Below are 21,571 nucleotides of genomic sequence, written 5' to 3'. Positions count from 1 at the left end.
TTCATTGGCTACTTCACAATGCCTTACAGGGACAGATTCTTCAAATGCCCCATTATTCGTACTTGGATTTTGGCACAATAATTTTCAGTATATTTCATTGCTGAGTTGGGGAAACAAAAAAAATGAAAAATATTCATAACATGGCTAGCTGTTCATGCTTACAAAAAGTAAACAATGCGGTTACTGACTGTATTTTCCTGCTGATGTTTGGTATGCCATGGGAGCTTTCATCTGAAGGACTCACTATCCCCATTCTTTACCGAGCTCAGCATCCCTGGCTGAACTATGTTCCTCAAGATCCACTTCAGCCTCCTCTCAACTGTGTGGCAGATTCATCACAAGAATCATAATTTCTTCCCATTTGAGGCTCCTGAGGCTGCCACGAAAAGAAAAAACTAGTCATTCAAAATCTTAAGTTCTACTCTCTCCTTGCACAGTGCGGGGTGTGCCTCAATTATACCCTTCAAAAAAATCAGGTTGCTGCTGTTAGTTCTACAGTATGGTGCTGGAAAGCTCCTGAGAACAGCACGACTGTACAGCTTCTCACAGTCCAGGACAGCCCTTTCCATCAGTGGTCCAAGCTTCCACTTCCAAGGCTGGCCAATGGCTGAGTTTACCAGACCAAGCAGGAACAGAAATTTAAAAACCTATGAGGATTAACATCCCTGACACACTTCTATTTCACATGTTCCCTTACAGTCAGGCACAGTGGGTTCATTTTGCCTTTTGTTCCCCAGCTAGATCCTAAAGAACTCCTTACATACCTAAGGCTTATGTGCAGCCAAACAATTCACCTTTTTGGGGAGCTTCATATCAAAAATTTAAATGGAAATGCATAGGCACCCTTTACCTCCCTTGACTTCTCTACAGACAGATGTATGCTGTTGCAGCTTCATGCCTATCATCATATTTAACCTTCTGTTCTAAGGCCCTTCTCTATCTTAGTTATTCTGGTATGAAAATGGCCTACTTGCCCGCTGCATTTCCAAGGAGTATGTGGTCCCTCATAGGCTGACTTCTGGCAGATTTATACAAGACCTTTTCCCTCAGATTGGGTGTCATAGTTAGGGGTCTTTGTTTGACTTTATTTGGGGGAACTGTGCAGTAGAAAGCCACTTGAGCTTGAAATCTTAGGATTGGTTGCTTTGATCTCATTAGTGGGCTAGCAGACACGTCAGCAACATATATGATACATTGGTGGACTGGATTCATTCCTTTAAAGAGGGCTATCACAGTTAAAATAGGATGTAACTTTCTTTGAAGAGGCCAAGAACTTTGTAGCAGTGAGGAAGGAAGTATAACTGAACTGGTTGGGTAGAGCTGCAAAGCTCCAGGTCAAATTCACCCAGAGCTGGGGACGGCCAATCGCTGAGACAGTCTTTAGACAGTCTGGGATTGTCTTTAGATAGGGTAATTAGGGCTGGAATACGAGAGAACTTCTGTTTTTTGTATTTTACCTACCACTGTTCACTCATCCACACAATCATCCAACACATCCTAATTGCTTCAGTACTCCTCTGCAAAACAAACTCAGAGCAACTTGGTAAGAGACATCCAAAGACACAGATCTAAGATGTACACAGAAGCAGTCATCCAATAACGATGACCAGCTGTCACAGGCAGCAAAATGCTCTTGGCAGTTGGCACTGGTGAATTTTCAAATACCCGCTGGTCACTACTACCCCATTAATTGTGGGCACTTTGCCCAGGCTACAATTCTGAACAACTTTTTTTTTCTTCCTTACCCCCCTCTCCTCCTCACAGACTTCTAACAACACAGTTAATAAAAAATTTATCAGGGCAATGAAATAATCAGAAATTTGACTTGATCTGGGAGCCAGAGTGGAGACTTTCTGCTGTTCAGGTGCAGAAACAGGAGTGTCTGGAGTTGCTGTCAGAAACATGCCCACAAAAACAACAGGATTAGAGAAAAATGAGAGTGAGTTGTTGGTGGTGGTGATTATTTTTTTCTAAGAGAGCAGAAAGGCTAGGAGACTGGTCAGTAGTGAGCTCTCAAACACCAAGAAGAAGAGGGCAACACTGCAAAATCCATAGGGAGTAATGGTTTTTGCAGCACCACAAATAGAAACAAGCACGGCAGCACTCAGAGACAGTAAACAACAGTCACAGCACCTCCTGTGAACTGCAGATTCAAGTGACTAAATATCTGGAGTTTCTTTTTAAAATCTGATATAGTTCTCCCTGTAGGTAGACAAAGGAGCAGAGACAGCAGCACTTCAGTCCAACACTAGTGATGTCTCAAAAGAGTTCAAGGACTAGAGAGACAAGGGCACCATGAAAACCAGGAGAGAAATGCAGTAAGCCTGGAATAGTTTGGGCTAGAATAGGATTACTCATCCAGTGAAAAATTTAGCATATGCCTCAGGGTTTTGCTGGGCAAGTGGTTCTGGGAGCATGAAATCCAGAACTCTTTTCAAGGGAGTACCTTACCTTCTGGCTCAGTGGGAAGAGGGAAGCAAAAGTACCTGAATAAGGAGAAGACAAACTTCCACCGGGAGAGCTTGCATGAATTTATGGCAGGCTTAAAGCGAGTGATTTGGAAGGGAATGAAGCTGCCCATTAAGAGGACATTTTCAGGCAGGTAAATATATCAGGGTTTATAACCAAAAGCATTATCCAGTGTAGAACAGACTACAGAGTAAAAGTAGAGTAAAAAAAAAAAAAAAAAAAAAAAAAAAAAAACGGTACTGGTACCGTTTAAAGTCACAATGTCCAGGTTATGGCACAAAAAAGAGTCAAGGTTAGTGAACATTGCCAAGGTCACAATGTTATACAGGCATAAATCCAGAGTCTCTGGAACTACTCTCTAGCACAATTTCATTATTCTGCCATAGACAGGCAGGGTAGGTGCATGTCCCTGATTTTCAGACACCTGAAATTTTGCTGTGTATATCTGAGCTAGACATTCATGTTCCATCTACAGTCCAAGAAGAAAAAGGACTTTCAGAAGATGATCCATCACATTATCTTCAGACAGACAGTAAAAAGAGTAAGATGCTTACTTTCCCCAGCAGACTACAGAAGGGGGCCAGATGACTATCTTAGATTTGCACTGCCAACATTTAGATGTCTAAGAATAAGTGAGATGAATCTCACCTGTATTATACCAGTTCTGTTTGCATGACTAAGTGTCCATAAGGGCAAAAGATGCAGCACCTTAAGGGAGCTGCACTTAAAAAAATGAGTGACAGAGATATATGTCTCTGGACTTGAAGTCTAGTCCTGCCTCTGACAGGACATCTGTGTGATTTATCTAGCAGAACCATGTACACACCCCAGATTTGTTAAAATGAGGTGGGTCTTTTATAACCTTGGATGTCTATGCTTCTACTGTCAATGAGTTTTGTTCTGTTTGGCTCCATAGCTCCAGTCCTTTGAACAGCCAGGTACACAAACACAGATCCACACCCAGGCTCCCTCCTGGAATCAACCGGTATATCCCCTTTCTAAGAAAGGCCATGCACTGCTGACATGGCAGCCCACTCCATACCTGCAGTCAATGCCAAGTTTGGCTCCCTCAACCCAGGAAAATCCTCCAACACCAACCCCACCGGCCCTAGGCTTTCACTTTTGTGCCATGTAACACACACTCTTGGCATCAGGTTGTAAAAACACCAGTCTGCCAGACTGTGTCCCAGCCTACTCATTATTTCAGGCATTCTTAACCAGAAAACATAACAAACCAACCAATCAAAGAATAAACATGTCTCAGGGCCCCAGGGGCACCACAGGGAGCATGGAGAAGATCTGGCCCCAGTGGCATGCTGTGCAGACATTGTCTATCTGTTCCAAAAGGTGGTAGCCTCAAATAATATGAACACAAGTCAATCTATGCCATTTGACCTGCAGTCCAAGACTTTCATGCCACGGAGTAGTCAAGACATAACAAAGGTGTCAACTTCAACTGCAAAAGTGGTCCCCAGACTTTGCATAGCTGTAAATATTCTTCCTAAATATTTACAGTCAGACCTGAATTGTGTGAAAGACATACACAGTAATGAATGACACAGGGAGAAGCAGTCACTGCTGCTTTGTTACACTCCCTTCAAATGTGTTGAGTTGATGGTGAGAGAGAAAAGGGGCCCTTATTTGGAATGCCAAGGGTGGTCTGCTTATAAACTTTTATTCTTAATCTCTTTCCTGTAGGTCAACAAGTTGATTAATCTTTCTGATAAAATCATGAATCAGGAGCTCTATGTGTTCATAATCCCCAAGATTATTGTTGGATTTGGATAGTCAAGGTCATCAGGCTTCCACGTTGCAAGGTCTGCTCTGTGGCTATTTGAGGAGATTAATCCTACTTCTTTGCAAAGAATTTTTCTTTACATTCAAAACAGCAGCATAACCAAAAGTCACGTTCCCATCAGTCTAACAAGGGGACAATCAATTTGAAGAGACTATACACTACACACAGCTGTTACTGTGGCACCTGTGTGAGGATGACATGGAATTCAGGTTTAGGGTCTTGCTTCCTAACTTGTCTCCCTTTAAAAGACTCTTTAGTCTGTGTACTTTACTCTGCCTGTCTGCATTAGCTTTTAACACATCAATGGAAATGCTTGCTGCATACCAAAGCTGAGAGCTGAACACCCCAGTTAACAAAGGATGAATAGATGTCTCATTCATTCACTAACACAGAGTCCACTTTACTGCACACTAATCCTAACATACAGCTTCTTGTGGTGATATAGTTCTGATTTCCTTGCAGGCAATTTTGCCAACGCATCCCACAGCCAACTCTCACATCCAAAGCTGGCCTCCCAGGCAGAGTACTTCTAAAATCTCTTATACCCAGGTCTAACAACTGCCAGATGTTTCAGGCCCACCACATCACCGATATTCTGTGCACAACTAAGTATTCACGTCAGTATGTTGTGAAAACAAACTCACTGATCTTACGGTTTGAGCAACTCATGAGCCAAGGGCATCCAAGGTAAGATACCGTTACATTAAAATTATTGCACCATGAGATTCCCTTCTCCACATATTCAAAAGGAGTGTCTCTCCTTACCTTATTAAAGGCAAAAGGTTGTTCTTATACTGCTGACAGAGAAGACTCAGAAAGGAATAAAGAAGATAACAGGCTGCCAGAGGCCCAATTTACGCACCCCCAAATTAATGAGTCATTCCAATTAAATTATTTGCCCTAAATTAAAACTTATCACCAAAATTTAATTCTCATTTCATTAAAAAGGACCTCCCTAGCTATCTTTTCTTTTTTTCTCCACTGATTTTTTTTAAAGGTAACCTTCACAGAATGGGAAGAAAAACATAGTCATATTCTACTTTCCCATTTGAGGAATCTCTGAAAGTTTTATGTTTTAGGACTGTTCCTCATTCCTATATGCACTCACACACAAAATTAAGGTATAGTCTAGCTTCTGCATCACTGAAAAATTCTATGGATGGCTAGAGAGGTAGAAGATCATGCCATGAAAGATACCACTTAAGTGAAATCTGATAAATGAAGGAGGACGGAATTTTTAAAACTGCTTTGTCCAAGCTTCAGCAGTGACAGCATTTTTATTTCAGAAGTGAGAAACTTAAGACCCCCATCTTTAGGATTTCCAAGAGATCCTTTAGCAAAAACCAGGCAGATAAATAATGGACATTCTCAATGAGTCTTTGAGAAACAAACCAACCTATTGATTATTCTCAGACTTTCACACAACACTAAAATTTCTCAATTTCTCAACTAGGTTCTTTCAGCTACAGGTTTCCCCACTGAGAGCTGGGGCTGTTACAGGCAGACTCAACACTAGCAACAAGAGCTGCCACCTGTTCCCACTTTCTCAGAATGCCAACACAGATCTTTGTTTTCTTCTCAGGAACAATACAGCTGCTTCCTTTGTGTTCCTAATCCACACCCTTTCACCCATTCTCTACTGGAGATTAACAATTTTTAACACAATATTTTTTTTAAGGCACTTTCAAAAGCTGCGGTTGGCTTTTGAGAAACTGCTCCCTGTCTGAACACTCAGTAAATGGAAACCATATGTCTAAGTATCTGTTTCTTTTTTGTCTATTTTGTTGTGTGCACATTTGGCAAGTTATTTTTTTTCCCTTAACTATCACATCTCAGGCTTTATTAAACCAAGCTGCTATTCTGTTATTTTGGAGATTTTTTTTTCCAAGCAACTGACTACTGACATTTTAACAGCTATACAGGAAATGTGATATTAAGTCATTATTTTCTCAGAATGTTTCTTCACTTTCTGGTGAGTAAAAAGATGCTTCTGGGGTAGTAATTCCAGTATTTCTAAAGATAAAAAGAGGAGGAAAGCTGGAATTCCAAAAGAAGTGTGAGATGAGGGTCAAGAACTTGATAGCGTAGGAGCAGAAGGCTACAGTGGGACAGTTGGGATCAATAGGCACTGTACAAATAAATGCATGCAGTAGAAAGAAATGGCACAGAGCACCATACCCGCCTTCCTGCCAGCTCTTTAAATCATCAAGTCACTTTTAAAGGGGCAGTGTCTTATTATCAGTACTATACTACTATTACCTTGTTCCCTTCCCCTAAATGCAAATTTCCTTCTTTCTTTCTGCAATTAACTCACATTAAATATTAAAAAGGAAATCTTTTTAAGTAGGAAATGAATTTGTTTCATTTTACAAGTCTTGGTGTTGTTTTTGAACTGCCGGCTCAATTTAGGTTTATTTTACAATCTGTTTCTGGCCAATTTCAATTTCAGATGAAATCTTAGCTCCAGTGAAGCAAAATTCCCCTCAATTTTAGTGGAATCAAGATTTTGATCCAGGTTCTTATGCACTACCACACAGCTAAAATGACTGTAGACAGTAATGCAGCAGCCAAAAACACAGAACATGAGCCAGTGGACCCCAAGAATCTGGAATTTTAAGTGAATCTCATATAGCGCTCTGAGTATGGCAGATTTGCAGTATCAACTCCATTGGCACCAGTGAAATAAGAAAAAAAACAGACAGAAGGAACACGTTGCTCCACAAACACCGGAATTATCAAGGCCTGCTTTTCCACGGCTACACGTCCCAGGTCCTAACGTCTCATTCCTCAGACAACCTTCAAAACTCTTGGCCAATTTCAGTCAATGTGGCACCAGTCAGCTGGCACACATGTGGTTCCAAAACAGCCTGCAAATATGAAGCCTTTTACCCATCCCACAGCTAAGGGATGTGGGAGGAGACTAGTGGCCACCAGTAAGAATTCTGAGGAGCAGGAGCTCTGGCTGGGGCAACATCACAGCAGCTATGAGGGGTGCTGGAGTCAGCTGAGTGGCTGCAAAGGTAGAAGGACAAGCAAAGAGCATAACTGTATGAATTTTGTTTCTGTAGGAAGCCAAGACACCCCCAATATCTCTAAGGTTTCAATATAATAAAAACTCAAGTGAGCAAATCACAAATCTGGCTAATCTCAACCTGACGTTATTTCTTTTAAATTAAAGGAAGAAAACAAAATGGACAGCAAAGCTATGGAAAAGGTTGATGTGGTACAGAGAAATGTGGAGTGTGATTAACTTTAGCTTTCATCTACATTGCAAATAAAAAACAAGCTGATTTTGAAATTTCTAGGGGAGAATAGTTATATATCTTTTCTCATTATTTTGGGGAGGAATCCAAAGCTTCAAAGTTTTTCAAGAATATTTTTATTTTTTTAAACATTAGTGTTCATTTTTGAGCTTCTAACCAGTTACAGGCCTGCTATGTACAAAGAATAAGATATTAATTCCTGGTAATACCAGCACATTTTCTCTGCAAAAAGATCTCAGAGGGTATGACACAAAAATTGTTCATTCACTGTTGGCCAGACACTGGCTGTCCTGGAGGGAGAAAGCAATAAGAATCTATGGCTTTACTTAAGAGTGTCAAAGGGAGCTTTAACCTGTGGTCAGCACAACCAAGTCAACTTTCAAGATATACAACAGGAAAAGGCAATTTTGTTGTGCTACCATGGCCACTGGTGTTTCAGCAATGACAGCAGGAACACACTTGGCTTTACAGTTAATGGATATTTGTAATGTCCAATGGTCAGGAAATTTGGTGGTGGGTTCAGGTTCTCACTGTGTTTGGAGCTGACAAAATATTGTCCCTACTCCACTGTCTTACAGTACAGGCTAAGACATGGGACAGTAGACTGAGAGGTGAGCAGACAAAGAAATAAAAAGGAAAAATTTTTTACATTACTGTTTTGAATCTAGAACTCCGGTTATACTCTATTAACTGACAAAGCTCTAAAAAGAGAGCACTGAAGCTAAGATGATTTATATCAGGAAGGAGTTGGATTATCAGATCCAGATCCCTCCTCCCAGCCATAGGAAAGGATTCAATGTATTTTATGCCATATTTTCTCCTCCAAAATGAGTAAGCATTTTTGAAGCATTCTGGTTTTGTCTCCTCTCTGCACCTGCAAAGCAAGCACCAAAATAATTCCTGAAAAACCTCCTGATTTACGCACTATTAAGGCTGAGATCCAACCTATATAATGGAGCTAAAGCCTATACTGTGTAGTAACATTCCCGCCAGGCCTGGAGTTAGGAAAATATAAGTTAAGAGGCATCAGAACACTATGGAGGCCTTAAAAACATTAGCTGGGGAGTGACAAGAACTTCCCTGGTAAATTATGAAACACCAGGTGCAATTTCCTGCAAGTTATGAGTTTGGGCAAAAACAAACCAGCACAGAAAACCTAGAAGTATTGTCACCAATACTACTGTGCACCTGAAATTCTAGAATTATTTTGCTGGCAGGAAATTACCATCTGCTGTAACACCAGAAGGGGTCAGCAAGATCTACTGTGCTTCAGATCCCCAAGATGATTCCCTATTCTCTCAGCTTATTTTCCCCCATCAAACTGATCTGCTGTCACTTCCTTCCTAGCACATTGGTCCTGTCTCTCCTAGCCCCTGTAGTAACCTGAATTTCTCTCCTCCTTCCAATCTTTTTCTCCCCCACTGCTCCCAGTAAAATGATCTTTTTTCTCCCTCCCAGAAAACTCATACTCCCATGTAATCTCATTATTCTTTGCAACAGCATGCCAAATTCATTGTCATTTTCCCACTGGACCTATGTCCTGAAAAAGACAAAGTGGTCTGTGCTTGTTCTTACCTACTGCAAACTCCCTGGAATTGAAAATGCTGCAGTATTAGCACTTGGAAAGATCCTTTGAATTCTGGGCTCTGCGCCCACAAAACAAGGAAGCAAACAGTTATCTCAAAGACTGGCATCTGACTCCAAGATCCTTATTGTCTTGCTAGCTGAGGAAAAAATAGCTTCAGCTCACTTCAAACTGTTCCATTTCCAGCAGCTCCCAAAGAGGCAGGAAGGATCCAAATGACAAGAGAAGAGAGACCCCCACTAGAGCTCTGCTAACCTCTCAAACCAGCCCAACATTGATTTCCCAGCAACCTGTCACAAACACCACCCTGTATTTTGGCAAAGAATAAACTTCAGAGGAGAAATGTAGAAAGAGGTCTGGAAATACTAAAAGATTCACAGTACCAGACAGATTGGTCACTCTGGGCTCCCCTCTATAGTCACTGGAGGAAAATTGACATTTTTATTGGTCAATTCATCTGATGAATTTTGGACATCTACTTTAGGATGAGTCGGAGTGTGTCCTAGAAGTGCCTGTTTCTTCTCATTAATGATAAAGGGAAACCAAGGTGACTCACTCCATTGGATACACCTACATTTGGTCAGATGAACCCCACTGTGGTTCACTGGTTCAGGTCTGAGGCTGATGACTGGCAAAAGCTGCTGTCATCTCATGTCTGACTTCAGGCTTCTTTAAAATAAGCTAGTGTGCCTTGCTCCACTTCTATGCAGAGACTCTTCTCACAGCACCAATGACTAAATCATAATTTTTCCCTATTACTATCCTCAGTAATGAGGACAAGGGCTGAGTGGATGGTGGAAAACACCCTCTTCCTCAGCTGTAGGTAGGCATGGATCTTTCAGAGTCAAGACTGGGGCTCACAGACACAGCCACGTTTACGGGAAGCCTGACTGGCTTCTGCTGCCTTAGTGGGTGAAGATTTGCTTTGCAGTGCTTTACCAGTCACTAGCACAAAGTCATTTAATTTCAGGGGAGTGAGCAGAAAGAAGGGGAACAGCTAATCCATCACATAGAGTTAATCATAAATATTAAATGGTTAAATTGCAGCAAAAACAAATACATCTTTATACCACTCTGAAACAATAAACAGTCATTCTGAATCTTTGCAAGCAAGAAGCTCTACAAATGCAATGCATAATGGAGAAAGGCTACACTCTGTGGTCCTTTTCACAAAACTAATGCTAATCAGTTTGAAAGAAAACTGTAGGATTTGGCCTTTAGCTACTATACTTTGACTTTGAGATTGTGATTAGGGCTGGGCAGTAAACAAGAATTCCTCTTTATGAAAATTTGCTGCTGAAGTTTCAAATTTGCTTCTGTTTTGCACAAGAATGTCAAAGCCCTTTTGTTTTTTTTTTCACGAAATAAACATAAAACAAAGAAGAGCCCACATCCTTTGAATAGCCAATAATTGGGAATGTGAAGAAATGCTAGTCAGTGTGCAAGAGTCCCAGGATGTGAGCAAAAATGAGAACTTGAGTCCTCCATACCTCAGCTGAATGCTTGAGTTATTGGGTAGTCTGTGGCAATGTTATAGCTCCTTTTTGTCCTAGTTTTGACCAGAAAGAGCATCCCCAACCTATAAAACTTGCCTGATTAAAATTTAATAAAAGTCAGAATCAAACATAGAAAAGCCTTGCTGAAAAAGCTATTGACTCCCTACTTGGGAGAATTATAGGAATGCAGCCAGAGTATGTAGAGATGCAGCGAGGAAGGCTAATGCTTATTTGGAAGTAAGTCTGGCAGGGGAAGTCAAGGATAACAAGAGCTTCTTCAAATACATCAGCAGCAAGAGGAGGACTGGGGAAAATCTGGGCCCGCAGCTATATGGGGCGGGGGCCTTGGTGACAAGGGATACAGAGAAGGCAGAATTACTGAATGCCTTCTTTGCTTCCGTCTTCACTGCTAAGGGCAGCCCTCTTGAGTCCTGCAGCCTCGACGTGAGGGAGAAAGTCCGGAGAAGGGAAGTCTTTCCTTTGGCTGAGGAGGAAAGGATTAGAGACCTTCTGGGCAGGCTAGACATCCACAAATCCATGGGCCCAGACGGGATGCACCCGCAGGTACTGAGGGAACTGGCGGATGTTGTTGCCAGGCTGCTCTCCATCATCTTTGAAAGGTCTTGGAGAACTGGAGAGGTGCCTGAGGGCTAGAAGAAAGCCAATGTCACTCCAGTCTTCAAAAAGGGCTAGAAGGAGGACCCACGCAACTATAGGCCGGTCAGCCTCACCTCCATCCCTGGAAAGGTGATGGAACAGCTCATTCTGGATGTCATCTCCAGGCATATGGAGGAAAAGAGGGTGATCAGGAGCAGTCAGCATGGATTCACCAAAGGGAAATCCTGCTTAACCAATCTGATAGCCTTCTATGATGGAATGATTGGCTGAGTAGATGAGGGTAGAGCAGTGGACATTGTGTACCTTGACTTCAGCAAGGCTTTTGACACTGTCTCCCATAACACCCTCCTAGGCAAGCTCCGGAAGTGTGGGTTAGACGAGTGAACAGTGAAGTGGATTGAGAACTGGCTGAAAGGCAGAGCTCAGAGGGTCGTCATCAGTGGCATGGAGTCTAGTTGGAGGCCTGTGGCTAGTGGTGTCCCCCAGGGCTGAGTACTGGGTCCCATCCTGTTCAACTTGTTCATCAACGACATGGATGAGGGGGCAGAGTGCCTCCTCAGCAAGTTTGCTGATGCTACCAAGCTGGGAGGAGTGGCTGACACACCTGAGGGCTGTGCTGCCATTCAGAGAGACCTGGACAGGCTGGAGAGCTGGGCAGAGACGAACCTCCCGAGGTTCAACAGGGGCAAGTGCAGAGTCCTGCACGTAGGGAAAAATAACCCTAGGCACCAGTACAGGCTGGGGGCTGACCTTCTGGAGAGCAGCTCTGCAGAGAAGGACCTGGGAGTGCTGGTGGATGACAAGTTGACCATGAGCCAGCAATGTGCCCTTGTGGCCAGGAAGGCCAATGGTATCCTGGGGTGCATTAGGAAGGATGTTGCCAGCAGGTGGAGGGAAGTGATCCTGCCCCTCTACTCAGCCCTGGGGAGGCCTCATCTCGAGTACTGCGTCCACTTCTGGGCTCCCCAGAGCCCCAGTCCCCCAAAAGAGACATGGAGCTACTGGAGAGAGTGCAGCGTAGGGCTACCAAGATGATCAGAGGGCTGGAGCATCTGCCCTATGAGGAAAGGCTGCGAGAGCTGGGCCTCTTCAGCCTGGGGAGAGAAGACTGAGGGGGGGGATCTTATCAATGTGTACAAGTACCTTAAGGGAGGGTGTCAAGGGGACAGGGCCAAACTCTTTTCAGTTGTCCCATGTGACAGGACAAGAGGCAATGGGCAGAAATTGAAGCACAGGAAGTTCCGCCTGAATGTGAAAGGGAATTTCTTCACTGTGAGAGTGACAGCACTGGCATTCTCAGAGGCTGTCCAGAGAGGTTGTGGAGTCTCCTTCTCTGGAGATCTTCAAGGCCCGCCTGGATGCAACCCTGTCTACCATGCTGTAAGTGACCCTGCTGAGCAGGGAGGTTGGACTAGATGATCTCCAGAGGTCCCTTCCAACCTTACCCATTCTGTGATTCTGTGACAGAAATCACAGTCATCCTCTGCCTTCTCCTCGTTGAAAAAGTTATTCTCTTAGCTTGAATTGGAGATGCCTAAGTCTTTATTGACAAAATTTTTAAGTCTTGGCCTGTTATCATGTCTGTGGCTTTGTCCTGTGACCCTGATGAGATAAATAAGGACTACAGGAATTTCTCCACTGAAACTAATGGTTGAAAAGTGCCTAGGTATATATCCCTAAAAGAATGAGAATACAAAATAAGGCTGGGAACAAGGCAGCCACCAGATCCCCTTATGGCCTGTTCTCCTGGAACAAGTCACTGAACATACTGGAATAATTAAACATTCCATTTATAAACACCTAGAGGATGACAATGAAGTAAAAGAAAAATAACCAATGTACTTCTGGCAAGCACATATGTCACCTCAATTTAATAATTTTTTTTAAGAGGATATCTGGCATAGTGTTTAAAGTGGAAGCAGTGTATGTGATGATGTGATAAATCTTGACTTCTGAAAGGCCTGACAATCTCCTATACAAGCTAAGAAAATAGGGTGGGTGTTAAAACATCAGTAGCATGCTTCGAAGAGCTGCTATCAATGGGTCACTAACCATTAGGGATGGAGGTCTTAGTGGGTTGCTGCTGCAGTCTGGTTTTGTGCCCTGATCTTTTCAATACTTTAATTAAATATGTCCATGATGGAGTAAAAAGAAGGCATGTAACTTTTGTCGATGGCATCAAGTTGGGAGCAGTTACAAGTGCTTTGGAGACCAGGATCAGAATTCAAAATGCTCTTGGTAAACTGCAGAACTGGTCTCCATGGAGAAATCAACTAGATGGAATCCAGCAATAGTGAGTATAAAACAGTACACTCAGAAAGGAGGGAAAAAACAATCAGTGCTCAAATACAAAAATAGGGTATGAACAGTCTGTCAGCTGTGCTGCAGACTAGTACCTGAGTGCAAGGAGTAGCAAAGAGACTAAGTAAGAGAAAGCAATGAGGTGCTCTGATAAAAAAAAAAAAAAAAAAAAAAAAAAAAAGAAGAAGAAGAAGAAGAAGAAGAAGAAGAAGAAGAAGGAATGTAAATCTCATCTCATTATGGAGCTTCTTAACTGATGCATGATATGTAAAACACAGCAAGTACTTATCTGACCTTTTTCTGCACTGCTGAGTCCTCAAGTTAAACCCATGTTCAATTTTGGACAGTATATTTAAGGAAAGGTGTGGACAAATCAGACATCAGTGAAATGAATATGACACAATATTTGGAAAACACAACTTGCCAGAACAATTTGGTGAACCTGAGCCTGTTAAGCTGGAGTAGAGAGGTCTAGGACACCGTTGGAAAACATACCTCATGGTAATGGGCTCCTAGTAAATAAAAGGTAGTTCTGAGGAAGTGGAGGATCAGTTAACCACCATTTGCCTCTCAGGAGGATCAGAAATAATCAGTAGTAAAATCAGTTTAGGTCTATGTTAACAAATGTTTTCCAACAGCAAAGCAAGTGAAATAATGGCCATACACTGGCTACCCATGCAGCAGAATCTCTTCCAAAATACTTGATAGGTACAGGCACCATAGAGTTGATATTGTCTCAGCACACGAGGAAGGGCCAGATAACCTCTTGTGGGTCCTTCCAGCTCTTTGCTGCTCTGATTAGACACCAACAAAAATGTGTTGGGCAGCAAATAGAAAGTGTTACTAGTAGTTATTACACTCCAACTGAGTCATTACAAATATTTTGAGTGAGGTGACAACGGAGAGCATTCTTTCTGTGTTCATCTCAATGCAGAGACTATGGTACTAGCATCTGGTGGTGACTGAGTTGGGTTGAGACAGCTGCCTCCAGTTCAGCCCTCATGGGAAGCAATGCTGGCCACTTGGATCAGAGAGACAGACATGGTTACCCTCATGAATCTTTTACAGTGTGTACCTACTTCTACCAGTAGAGTTCTGTTTGAATTTGAAAAGGAAGGAAGACTTGTGAAGTACTGGATAACTCTATGGCAAAAATAACAAAAAGTAGCTTTCTCCACTTTTAGTTGGCTAGGAGGTTATGATCCTTCTTAAATGTTCTTTCATTACCCCTCTTACAGACCTCTGCGATATGCCTCAGCTGAGAGCTATCCTACCAGTTAACACAGACACTAAAGAGGGGCTGGTTGAGCAGCCCGCTACACAGAGACTAGTGCTACCTAACAAGGCAGAACTAGCTCCACCCTTGGCAGTACTAAATGACATGGATAGGTCTATGAGCAGTGACCTGTCTCTTCCTGTCACTTACTACTGCAGCTCTAGCCAGTTGCTTTCACAAAGCAGAGCTCATCCCAGGAAGGCTGATTTTCTAGGGAGGGCAGGGATCTGCTTCTGGAATCCAACTCCATTAACCTGTACCAATCTAAACTCAGCGAATCTTTAGGATGCAGCAAAGTCCATCTATTTATTTCAGCTGGCATTTTGGCTATGGGAGGAGTCTTCTCTCATCACAGTGGTTATTGCACCACCCAGCTATCTGCCTACTTCTCAGTATTTGTTATAGTTATTCTACTTGTGTCTTGGGGTAATAAGGATGTTTTTTCATAGAAGCTAAAATAAATGGAGGAGTCGAACTGGGTGAGATTAAGGACCTGTCTTTGGGATACGGCACAGTAAGGAGCAGAGATACCCAAGAGAGCACTAATTAAGTAGAACTGAAAGTATGGACACAGAGCTAAGGCATCTTATTGCCTCCACACTTGAGCAAGGATCATGGTGGAATATTTCAGTGACATATACAGACATCACCAGCATGCCCAAAGCCTCCAAGGAGATCTCTAACCCCAACCTTGTGTCAGTTTCCCTGGGCCTGTTCAACCAGAATCACTAGGAGTCATGCTAGGAATCCTCTTGTCCCAGGCTACTGTGTAAATCAGTTGACCACCCTACTATTTAACTTTTCAAGAATTGTATTTTGTTTCATTTATTTATTTTTAATTAGCAGTTAGGGATGCCCAGAGATTCATGCAGACAATGGTTTTAAATATATGCATGTAGTAACAAGAAAAGTAAATAAATCATATTAAATAAATAAAACCAAATAGCTTAGCATAACTCAGTATCAAAACTCCTTACACTTGCTACTAGCAGCACCCTATTAATCAGGCAGACAACCTGCAAATCTGAGAATAATAATAATCAATATGAGAAAATGCTACTGAGAAATAAAAGGGATAACCTGCAACATTTACTAGTTTTCAATAAATTAGTCTAATTAGTTAAGATTATTTAAAATGAATTATTTATTCAATTTAAATTAATAAAAACATGCTTTAAAATGGTGAGTTTAACTCTTCCAAATTGTAAGGAATTTTTTATTTGTATTTTGCTTTAAAAATAGACCAAGCTTACTGTTACAAAAAACAAAACTAAGAATCTCATCTAATCACAGGACTCTGGGAGTTGGGGCTTCAAAAGTAGGCACAATATTGTGTTGGTCTTGTGGTAAAACTGTGGCAGGTATTAAAGAAAGATCATTCAAAGACGCATTGTCAGCTGGCAGCCTGAGTTTAGATCTGCCAAAACCTGAATGTTCTACTCTTTAGAAAGATGACCATCGTTCAGAGTTGGACATCCACATATTTAGGTGAAAGTTATAACAGAGAACTCAATCTTGTTGCTTAGGCCCATATCTAATAAGTACAAATAAAATTAATAATACATTGCATGGCTCTAAAATTCATTTATAGCTATATTTTCCTTGACAGGTAAACAGAAATAGTGTGTTGTTGGATTTTGCCAGCAATAAACCACCTACAGCTGGTTAGCTATGCGCAGCTCTAGTGAGCAGTGAGGCAGCGTACAGCTTCTGGGCTCTGTGAGCGCATTTCACATCGGGCATGTTCCAGCAAACACTCAAAATAAGCCTGGAGACCGGCTCTGCATGCCAGAGTGCACTGCTCTTCCCGTAGCTGGAGGAAGATTTTCTGCGCAAAGACAAATTGGGAGCCCTACGTCTCACTACACTCACATGTAAAGCATCAACTTTGAATATAGACCCAGACCTTACCTTGCAGATAAACACTCAGTGTGCTAGTTAGCTCTGAGCTTTACAAGTAATACCAGCAAGAAGAAGACAGCATTCATGCACACACATTTGTGACTAGAGTGATTCAAACACTTGCTGAAAGAAATAAAATCTGTAGCATTTTGGGTTACTAGAAAAATCAGGAGGAAAAAAACAAACTTCTCTCTGAATGATAACACAGAAGCTGAACAGAGCTATAATATATATCAAGTACATTTGTACATATATATCTATTTAATATGCTCCATAAATATTGTAAGTAAATAGGCAGATAAACAGAATTTTGTGATAATTAAAAAAAAAAAGTAAATTTTCTTGTTTGGTATTCTGGTCTGGACAGGACAAACATAACGCCCTTAACAGTAATTGATGAACTCTGCTAATGCGTTTGCTCTCTATTAAACCATGAACGCAGGTAGACAGATTGGATAATGCTAGTTCAAACTGCCAAGTTTCCACTTCCTTATAACAAACACGGGAGGAGAATAGCTAAAAAAAGGAGAAGGAAACATAAGGTATGTGGCAGCTACCTTAGGTACCAGGTTTCACACAGGCCTGGTGACAGTGTACCCTGCAAACCAATGACCTAGCATAGAAAAACACCTAGGAAAATTAATTTTCCAGACTTGCAAAGAATTGACAAAGGAAGGCCAAAAAGCACAACACAGCATCTTGTTGATACAAGAAAAAAAGGAAGGAGACCTGAGAAAGGAGGAAGCAAATCAAAGAGCTGTCTAGGAAGACATTAGGCAAGCAAGATGTTCTGACAAGTGCCATTATAAACAAATGCTTTTCCCTCAGTGCCAGCATAACCAGAGTCAGGACCAGGTCTGCACTGTACCAGAACATGCCTTGGAATCACTAGCATCCCCTGCTCCACGACTGTCTTGGAAAGGACAGACCGACAACAACTTAATGCTATGCCACGTCAAGGTGGAAGGGCACGGGCCTGTTGGCTTCTGCTGTAAACTATTGCTCACCCTTGGTTACTATTGCAAAGTCCACAAGCTGCTGGCTCAGTGGGTTCTCTACTCTCTCCTCTAACCTTCTTCCGTAAAGGTACAAATCACTCCACCCACTGCTTTTTTTACTCTTTGGTCTCTTCCCAGGCATGCTGCTTACCTTGCACGATCAAGTAAACCTGGGAGGTCTTGGGGTGATGCAGTGTCTGCACTGAGCATGTATAAGAGCCCTCATCGTAGACATCCACTTTCTGGATCCGCAGGCTGTATTCCAGTGGGTTTCTTTTCTCCAGCTCTACTCGAGGGTCCAGGGACCACTTGTCCTCTCCAGCAAAAATGATGCCAGAACGGTTTAACCAGGCTACCTTGGAGCTTCTGTCTTCTACGTAACACCTGGAGAGGGCAAAGAAAAGCAAGTGGGAGATAAGCAAACATCTCCATTTTGTCACTTCCCTTTTACCTTTTTGCTGAAGAACTCCACAGCACACTCCTGCCTTGCCAGCGAACCACAGCAGCTCCTCACCATCACAGGCCCATGGCCACATGTTTTGCAACGATTCTTTAAATGGCTTCATGAACACTTGGTATTTGGGAAAGAGATCCTGACTCCTGTTCTCTCCTTCTTTTATCTATGGCCTACACCTACACCAAAAACAACATTGGGAAGGCCTCAAGAGTTTGTATCCTGGTCACCAAATCCCTTCTAGCTCTGCTAATGGAAAAGATCAGATTGAGTTTTTCCCATGTCTTCCCCTCATCTTCAAAACTTAAGCATACAAGGAGGTTATATTCCCAGCTACCTGCCAGCTTGGAGGGTAAAAGTTCAGGGCTCCATTTTTGCCAGCTCAGGGCACAGCTGTTTCATCCCTCTTTTTCAGCAGCACAAGGGGAGCTAAGGTGTATCCATCCCCTTTGCCACCTTGACAAAAGATGGCTTTGTGGAAAGCCATTCTGCGTCCCCATCCAGAAATACCTCACCCACAGCACACACACCCTTGCTGATGCACAGCTGACTGCTTGTGCAGGCAAGCACAGATTTCATGATGAAAGCAAAAGGCTGCAGGATGTCACTGCAATCCCTGTGACACATGCACATGCTGTGAACATCACAGGTGAAACAGAAGAGGACGAATGGCAGCTCAGAGTGGCAGGCAGAGGAGTGGCAGCAGGATCAGCACCTTGCATAGCCCCAGTTGCCAGCTATTGCCAACAGCTGCACAGGGGAGGACAGAACAACACTACTATCACTGCATGACCAAGATTTTTCTCTTTGACAGAAAGGGGAGAAGGCACTGCAAAGACAAATGCATTTTTGGTGGATGCACCTGCTCTGTACCATTTTCCATTTCCAAAACGTGGTTTGCACAGAAGAGATGGAAAGAAGCAAATGAGAAGGCACTTTCTGCTCATTCTCTGCTGTCCCATTTGAGAGATCCAGGGCTGAACAAGACATGGGTATGCAAACTCCTTTCTGGCAGCTGTACCTATTGGGGCTAAGCTTAGACAGACTGATAGGGTTTGCCCTGCCATGTTTGTTCTGCAGATAAATAAAGAAGTTTAGTTTCCAAAGCTGTTGCTCATTCACCTCTCAGAGCTGTGCCCACTGCCTCCAAGAATCCAAATAATCCTCCTCTCTCCAGCATTATTCACACGTGCTGTATTTGTGAGATAAAAGAGAGAGGGTAAAGATTGCAGCTTCAAGATGAGGCAAATATTTGACAGTAGGCTTTCATACAGCCTTTAGCACGGGTCAGACATTTTCCAAGTTCCTCTGGTTGAATGCAGTTCATTCATGCTGTGCTGCAGCTGCCATCCCATGTGCCATGACCCGAATAGCAGGGCCTGCACCTCTCACCTCCTCCCTAACAAGCATGCCCATGGGAGCTGTGTGAGTTGTTCTGGGGTTACTTGTGGGCAGGAGGAAAGCCAAGAGTAGATGGGAGGCACACTGTGCTGCTGGCCAAGCTAGAAACAGGTCTTTCTGATTTAACAAATATTTGCTTTAGACTCCATCCAGCACAACTGCCTGCCAGCCAAGTGAGGCTAGTGTAGGTTCACTCCTTAAGTCAGAACTCATTCTTCCAGCCAAATAGGCATTTGCCCTAAGGTGAGTTTACAGCTATGATTTACTTTTTGTTTTTAAAAAGCTGTTCTTCAGAAAAAGAAAGGGGCAGGGGAAACAGTGAGCAGTCATCTATGTTTAGAAAGCAGCCTCATGCCTGTGGCTGCTGGGGCATACGGTAGTGCTGGTTCAGGACAGGAATCCCCAGTGAGGGGACAGACTGTGCCTAAGAGTTGGGAGCGCACTGGCTGTTTAGGGAAACCCAGACTGTTACTGGTGCCCTCTGCCTTGGGATCACCAGGCTTCTCACACATGTCTCTACGTAGACTCATAACAGCACAGAGAATCAAAGGGTTCAATCTTTTTCAAAGGTACTTAAAACTCCTCTTCACACATTCTGGATTTATGAAAATCTTGAGGGGGATGGTAGTGAGCAGCTAAGCAGATTAACAGCTGAAGCTGAAGTCAGTGGGAGCTGAAGTTTCTTAGTCACTTCTGAAAATCCCCCAGTATCAGTGCTGCTGGGCACCAGCTAGCTGAGTATCACAGCTCCACTGCACTACACCAGCGCAGCCATGCTCCTCTCTGGACCCACATGCATGACACAGTGCAGCAGTCTGTGCTTCTGCCCCAGAGCTGGCAGTCATGCCCCTCTGCTTGGAGCTAGACAGGTAATTTCTGTGCCATGCCCTGTGATTTTGCACAGCGATGCCCTTGCAACTTCCCTTGGGTCAGTAACAACTCAGCAGTCTTGCTGGAGCATGACTTGGCTTCCAGCTCCGAAAGGGATGCTCACCCGGGGACCCTTGCCTTCTCCACAAACAGAACTGCATCTCTCTGCCTACATACGGCAACTTCTGACTTTAACTGCTAGCCTGCATTACCACAGACGAAACATCTATCATTGTAATTTCCCTAAAGGCATTTCCCCACAGGGCCTTGATCAGAGACCAAGCTGTGGCACAGGAAAATAAACGCTACCATCCATTTGCAACAAACTGGGAATCTAGCTGGGCTTCTGCCTGTCATTAACTAGTGGCCTTCCTCTTTAGCTGAAGGGAGAAGGAAAAGCATTACCTCTAGAAATGCTGTCCCATGGAAGATAAAGTGTGGCGTAGCCTGTCTTATGCTGATTACTCCTGGAGGTCATCCCCAGGACATTGGTCAATAGCTACAATCAGACAACCTTGCAAGTGCCCCTGAAATAAGTTAGCAGATACTATCGAAATAAAGTGAGAGGGAGAGAGAAGGAGAGGGAGAGAACAGAAATTGGAAGAGCAAGTGAAATGGATTTGAGCTGCTCTGTACAGCATACCTGTTCCTCTAAAACTGTCAGAGAAAATCAATGTACAAATGTGGAAATTCCAAGCCCTGACGCGCTCTGAACATATATCAAAGTGGATGATGTATCTCAGTATGTCCATCTATACACCCACATCCTCTTAGTCTGCCAGCAATGCCATCCAGCCTTATGGATCACACTTTAATAAGGATTTATGGTGATGATTTTCACAGCTATAATAAGTGCTAATTCAATACTAATAGAATATTAAAAGGCACGTTAACTGACATTTTAACTGCAATGCAATAGCACCATGGTATCTGCAAGATATCAAATGACTCTTGTCATTCACTAATAATCAATAATCAAGTTCACAGAGATAGTCAAACGCTTTTTCTTTAGGCTTACTGAAAGAGTTACCATCAGTGTCAGTGAATGCTAATAAACTATTTGTTGATCCACTCATTTGGCTTTTCCTTATGGTTTCTGGTCTAATTTCTTTGCACCTGTTGATAGAGCTAACAAGAGGA

At 42.8% G+C, this 21,571-nt stretch overlaps 1 protein-coding gene across 3 annotated transcripts in view; it reads right to left on the bottom strand.

Moving 5' to 3' along the window:
• LSAMP (limbic system associated membrane protein) overlaps window positions 1–21,571 on the bottom strand; it is a 1,028,143-nt gene that overhangs the window by 153,610 nt on the left and 852,962 nt on the right. For all 3 annotated transcript variants that reach the window (XM_062571880.1, XM_062571871.1, XM_062571889.1), the window contains one exon: window positions 17,858–18,090. In XM_062571880.1, coding sequence (XP_062427864.1) covers window positions 17,858–18,090 — 233 coding nt within the window. The remainder of the gene's footprint in view (window positions 1–17,857; window positions 18,091–21,571) is intronic.

The sequence above is a fragment of the Rhea pennata genome, chromosome 1 (genome assembly GCF_028389875.1).
Source record: "Rhea pennata isolate bPtePen1 chromosome 1, bPtePen1.pri, whole genome shotgun sequence".
NCBI lineage: Eukaryota > Metazoa > Chordata > Aves > Rheiformes > Rheidae > Rhea > Rhea pennata.
The sequence above is the reverse complement of the archived record's forward strand: the minus strand, read 5'-3'. Positions and strand labels throughout refer to the sequence as shown.